Source organism: Siniperca chuatsi, linkage group LG3 (genome assembly GCF_020085105.1).
Source record: "Siniperca chuatsi isolate FFG_IHB_CAS linkage group LG3, ASM2008510v1, whole genome shotgun sequence".
Taxonomy (NCBI): domain Eukaryota; kingdom Metazoa; phylum Chordata; class Actinopteri; order Centrarchiformes; family Sinipercidae; genus Siniperca; species Siniperca chuatsi.
Window position 1 is genome coordinate 10346667 of NC_058044.1, and position 6383 is coordinate 10353049.

The 6383-nt window shown below is 42.4% G+C and overlaps 1 protein-coding gene across 2 annotated transcripts in view; it reads left to right on the forward strand.

The window, feature by feature from the left end:
• Nucleotides 1–2955, forward strand: part of LOC122873189 (F-box/WD repeat-containing protein 7) — a 69031-nt gene extending 66076 nt beyond the window's left edge. For both annotated transcript variants that reach the window (XM_044189581.1, XM_044189582.1), the window contains exon 11: nucleotides 476–2955. In XM_044189581.1, the coding sequence (XP_044045516.1) occupies nucleotides 476–744 (269 nt within the window). In that variant the 3' untranslated portion in view covers nucleotides 745–2955. The remainder of the gene's footprint in view (nucleotides 1–475) is intronic.
• Nucleotides 2956–6383: the final 3428 nt, after the last annotated feature.

A 6383-nucleotide genomic window follows, 5' to 3' on the forward strand; every position in this document is an offset into this window, starting at 1 on the left:
CTGCTTTTCAAAACGCAACATTTTGCACACATTAAGACAAGCGATTTTTGCACATCAAAGAAACTCAACAGGGGCTGGACCAACAATAAGTGACTACAGATCTTTGTGGGGGGAAAAAACTGTGAATTCTATTTCCACAAAAGTTGTAGCAGCCTTGAGGCTTGTGTGTGATCAGTGACATTAAGCGCTGCTAACACTGCCATCAGAAACGTTTTAGGGGACAGGAAAAATCAGAATCAGAAATACTTTATTGATCCCCGAGGGGAAACTCTTTTGTTACAGCTGCTCACTATCACGTCAGTGCACACAGGAATAGAAGTACTAATATGGCTGAGGAACTAAATTTAGACCCTGGTACCTCTAGTAGGAATGCAGGTGAAGTTCCAGTTCCTGCAGTGGTAAAACACTTGTCCTTTCCTTTCTTTATCTCACACTTCATCCCTCTAACCAGCTGTTTCTTTCTTTGTGTGTTCAGGTCCTCACAAGCACCAGAGCGCCGTGACGTGCCTCCAGTTCAACAAGAACTTTGTCATCACCAGCTCGGACGATGGCACAGTTAAACTGTGGGACCTGAAGACGGGCGAGTTCATCCGAAACCTGGTGACTCTGGAGAGCGGCGGCAGCGGCGGCGTGGTGTGGCGCATCCGGGCCTCCAACACCAAGCTGGTGTGCGCGGTGGGCAGCCGCAACGGCACAGAGGAGACCAAGCTGCTGGTGCTGGACTTTGACGTGGACATGAAGTGAGAAGGGACGTGGTGGGGAATGACGAAGTGAGCGAACCACAGAGAGGAAGGAATAGAGAGGGAATGGGAGATGAGGCACCTAGAAACTGGAGGGCCGAAGCCCAGAACTCTTCACCCAAACTCGCAAAATCTACAACCACCACCACCAGTGGGCTGTCCTGTCCTCTACCATTATCTTCCCCGTCCCCCTTTGGGCAAATGTTACCGACAGAGCTACAGACCCTCACGTGTTCAGCCCCTGCTTTTGACCCCCTACCACCAGTACAAGGTGGAGTCATAGGGGATTGGGCTGGAAACGAGGCAGGGGGGCACCAATCTTTCCCCTGATTGGCTGGGAGAAAGAAGAGAGGAAGAAAGGAACGACGACTGAACTCTTTTGAAGTGACTCTCAACCCTTTTCGGTTTGGGGTCAGCTTCGCACAGAGACTTGGTTTCGCTCAAGCCTGACAGATTTTGAGATGTACAGAGATATATTATTTTTTAAAGACCCCCCACACACACACAATCCCTCCTCCTATCAGTGCGCGCCCACACACACATACACTCAAACAGCCAACTGAAAAGTGGGAAAGATTGAGGAGGGTGGTAGATATTTAAAGCTAAATTTCCACACAGTTACACCTAAAGAGCTGCTTGTAGAGGAGAGAAAGCGATTGGAGGGTTCAGCCTGTAATCAGGCTCGTTTCTTGTCACTCCATTTCCGTTCTTATTGTTCTCCGCTCAGTTTCAGTAGTTTGATATCGCACACAAACACAACTGTGAATTTCAATACGTTTTTGGTTTATCATATGAAAGGGTCTATTGTTGGTTTTTTTTTTCTTTCCTCGCAGTTGCCAACAGCAACAAATCCCAGTATTAGAAAGCTGCTCTGTTTAGGTTTGCTGTCATTATGTCACAAGGGTTTTTTTCATCTTTTTATTTGAGTTGTTTGTTCTTCCTTTCTGTTTTCTACATACCTGGGTTTGGCGCTCCGTCTCCACATAAACATCAATTCTGTCCAGACTTTTTCAGTCTAGCTGGGGTGGTTTCCTCAATGCCGGTGCTGTGACGAGAGGAAGTAAAGGTTCTTTGCTCTAAGTGCTGTGGATTAATGCCCTTGAAGCCCCCAGCCCCTTCCCCTCTACTGTTTTCCCCCCAGTGGCCAAACTGTATTTATGCTGCTAGATGAATGGAAAAAAAGAGAGAGGGAACTTTTACTTGCTGCGACGTTTTAGTCCCAGGCAAAATTCCAAATTGAACTCTATATGTTTGGACTTAAAGAAACAAAAGATAACATCTGACATTTGTTTTATTTTGTTTTGTTTTTGCCACTGAAACTTGAGCCAAACGTGCCTCTACGAGGCTGAGAGGAGGGAGCGTGTCCGACAGATACTGACGGGATCGCCTGCAGAGAGGAAACACGGGGATGTACACTGTTGGCGTGTGTGCGTGCATGAGTGCGTTTGTTAGCGTGTTAATGGGCAACTTGTAAACACATTCCTTAGGACAAAGGCATTTCAGCCTGTTCTTTGGGGAAATGTACAAATGCTGTGTGGACTGGCAAAGAAAAAAAAAAACTAGCAGATGTTATCGGTTTTAACGCGTGAATGAAAGAACTGTCCGTATCAGTGTGTGATTGTTGTTCCATTCAAAGATGTCTGAAGCAACAGAGGAGACCATCGCAAGCATGAACTGACAGGTCGAGCTGCCAGGAGTCTTAGTGTTACATGTGTTGCAGTTAATCGGCGGGGCGGCTGCAGCCTCGTGGATTGTCAGTGGGGAAAAATAAAAACACGAAGGCAACAAAGGTAAACAGAAACATTGTAGCCAAACGAAAATCGTCTCAATCTCCAAGAGTCACAACTCAAGCTGAACTGTGAAAGTGGTATAACACTGTATATTAAAAAAGAAAAAAGAAAACAATCTTGCTCTATCTCCTCTCGTTGTTTTCTCCCTCTGTTTTAATTTATGATCTGGTTTGAGAAATCAGATTTGTTGCAGGTGTTTTATTTTTTCAGTTCATGTAAACTGCCTGGCAAAAAAGAAAACAGACAGAAAAAACCTTAAAGGGATTGTGTATTTGTTTGATTCACTTAGAATTTTATTTTCTTATAACTTAAGTGCAATAAAATGTGGGTTTTTCTTTTTCCATTTCAAGCATATCAGTTGTCTGTTTTTGTTACCTGTGTGAAGGCATCTTATGTTTAATAAAGCAATTATTTGGTTAATTACATCCTCGATGGAAAACATTTATCGCAGTGCAGCTTTTGTAGGCCAAATTTATCTCAGCAAAACCAGGTAATGTTTATCACTTTAGAGTCTCCATATTGAACCGGTGTTCCCTTCAATGGCAGTTCTACTTGTCCCTGTTTGAGAAAGGATTTGTGTTTTACTTTATAGATCATAAGTTTTTCATTTTCTCTGCCATGGAGGTCGTGTTTTCAGCCCTGATTGTCAACTCAAGTTTAAATCGCCCAATATGTTAGTCTTTACAGGTCCACAAAAACAGGTCTGGGAACTTGTAATGGGCAGTTTTAACTATCTTGTTAGAGGTATGCATTCTGTAATTACTTTCTAGTTTTGTTATTGTGATGTTTTCATAGCTATTACATGCTTTTTAAAAGCTTTTAAGCAGTGTGACAAATCTGAGTCAAGGTAGCTTAAAGAGGCAGACGAAAGAACATTTATAATCCCAGTATTTTTCATTAACTAAGTTTACTGAGAGAGAGATTAATCTGCCCCTTGAAAACATAATAGGGTGTTTTTTCAATTTAGTTAATTTAATTGTTTTTGAACCTCTTAAGTGAGTTTGTGATTTTAGCCTCACTGACGCCAGAACAGGAAAAACATGTTGCTCTCAGTGTCTAAAGCACCACGAAGGCGACCAATTTGAATGTGACCCTCTGTGGGGTATTTTTCGTCCGTGTCAAATATATCCGGACCGTTATCTGTCATGAGTCCATACAGCTCACTGTAGTCTGTGCTACGCTGCGGATTCCCTCCTGCCTGTTGCCTAGTGATAGCTCATCTCTGGCCAGGCCTCAGCTCAGTGCACTCGCAGTATAAATGGTATTGTGAGGAAGCAGTAAGGGCTGTACATCCTCACATGAATGGACGCGTGGGGGAGTTTCCACTTTGGTTGGCAAGGTTGCTCTGTGCGCCTGTTTATTCCCAGGCTCCAGCAGCTCCGCTCCACTGACTGGTCAGGGAGGATAGTAATCTAGTTTTGGGTGTTTTTGTTGGAGCAGAGTGTTTGTGTTACGAACGTGTTTCTGGTTTCACACACAGACAAAATGCTACAACAAATTCTATGATGAAGGGCTAACACGATGAGTCGATTGACAGATCATTATTCAACAACAATTTTGATCAACTAAATTAAGAAAACAGTGGTGGAATAAGTACTCTGATCGTTTAATAAAAGTAAAAGTACCAATACCACAATGTAAAAATACAGCTGTAAAAGTCCTACATCTAATATCACACTTAAAGGGGAAGTGCATCAATTTTACACATCCAAGTTAGATTAAAGGTCATGGGCAGCACTACTGCATATGTGAAAAAGGTTGTATAAAGCCTTTTGTGGCTCCAGAGGGAGCTGCACGAAGTCTGATAAGTTGCCTCAAGTGATGTCCCTTGAGTCGGTACTGGTTGGGGCTGAAGACTACAAGTTTGAAAATGGGGGGAAAAAAATTGAGGGGGTGTGGAGTTAGAAAGAAGTGAGCTTACGAGACCTCTGTAGCGCGCTCCTCATCTCTGCTTCAGGCTAGCGGCTACATTAGCTGCTACTAGCATAAAACACCCAAATCTACGACCAAACTGCTGGCGGCGGGGTTGCATCGTGGGTAATGTAGGAACCATGTTTAAGGAAGAAGAATGTTTGTTTGAAATTTTAAACAAAAGACGATATCTCTGGTTCTGCTGCATCAATTTTAAACTGTCCATTGTGAGTCCGATAATGTTATAGGCTGGAATGCTAAATCGGTGGGTACTCTTAATAAAAGTACTTGTTTTGCAGAAAAATGGGCCCTGCCACTGATATTAAAAATCATATTATTATATTATTACTGATACTTAAACGTGTAAGCAGCATTTTACAGTTGTAGCTGGTCCGTGTGAAGCTAGTTGTAACTATTGTACAGTTATGTAGTTTAGTCCAGTGGTTCCCAACTTGGGGGTCAGGGCCCGTTTTAAGAGTCTCAACATAAAACTGTGGGATCATGAGATGATTAATGTCAGTTCTGCTACACAAACATTTTTTTTTTTTTTTTACTTTAATCTTTTCTACTAACAACTCATCTGAAACGGGACAATGGACACTGCTTTTTCACACAGCAAAAAGCTTAGGAGCCACCGGTTTATACTTTGATACACTGATAAAAATCTAATACATTTTAGTATTAGTATTAAGTATTTTCTCTTTCATAGCACTTGTTTCGATGTCTCACTACAGGAAACGTCCCCTCATGTGAGTGTATCCCATAGTGAGACATAATACTCAGAACTGAGGTTTATGCAAGTAACCTAAAGTTTTATATGGTTACATATAGTAGTTTTCTTTATGTACAGTCTTAATCTGAAAAGGAACTAGTAACTATAGCTGTCAGATAAATGTAGTGGAGTAGAAGTATAAGTGAAATACAGCAAAATCTTTACTTATGTACAGTACTTAGTTACTTTACTTTAGTCACTGCAAGAAAAAAAAAATCAGCAAGGAATTGGTAATGAAAGAAATCGTTTGTTGCAGCCCTACAATGACAGTGTGTGTGTTCATACGAGGAAATAACTTGTAAAATATTTTTCTTGGAGAAACAGCTATAATGGCACGTAACAAACACGATCATCTGGAGTATGAGACACTGATGTATCTCCATAGATAGTTCTTTAATGAACTTAATTTTAGGAAATGATGAATCATCTCATTCCTTGAGATTATTAGCCATTTATCTGCCTTACACTTACTGCCTCGATTGCACTGTACTTCCTCTTGATGAATGAACGCCCCTCGTCTCTGCTCTCGCCGCTCAAGCCAACCATGTCTGCTGTTGCCCCTCAGCACTAACTCATCCAGCGACAAACAACACACCACGGACATGCGAGATGGAAAAACTAGTGAGCTGCCTCACCGAACAGAATTTGATGGTAGTGGATACAATTAAGAGGTTTGGATGTCAAGATAAAATAGGTGGTGGTGTGTGCTCTCACACCTCATTCCATATCCCTCCCTCTCTTTGTTCAGTAATCCTGCCCTGCAGCATCGTGGCTCTTCGCATTGCCAGCAGATTCTCAAAGGGCCGTAGCATTAGCAGTGGTAGCATTCCACGTCTCCCCTTAATCCTATTTTGGACCTTTGTTGTAGCCCGAGAACTGATAAAAGGAGCACTTAATCGCCATAACCTGCTGTCAATGGATGATTGGTGGAGCTACAGTATTGTAGCTCACCATTGATCCGTGTATGCACATGGGTAGATCTAAAATGCCTTTGTTTCCTTCAGGGAGCTGATGTTGATGTCGGTCATTAATCTTGACGGTTGCCCTCTGAGGAAGCACATACAGTTAAGGCTGTGAGGTCAGCGTGTTCACTCAACTCCTCCCTCGCGGCTGAAAGTGTACGTTTGTGTGAATTTGTCAAGTCTGACCTTTTTCTCCTCTACACTTGTC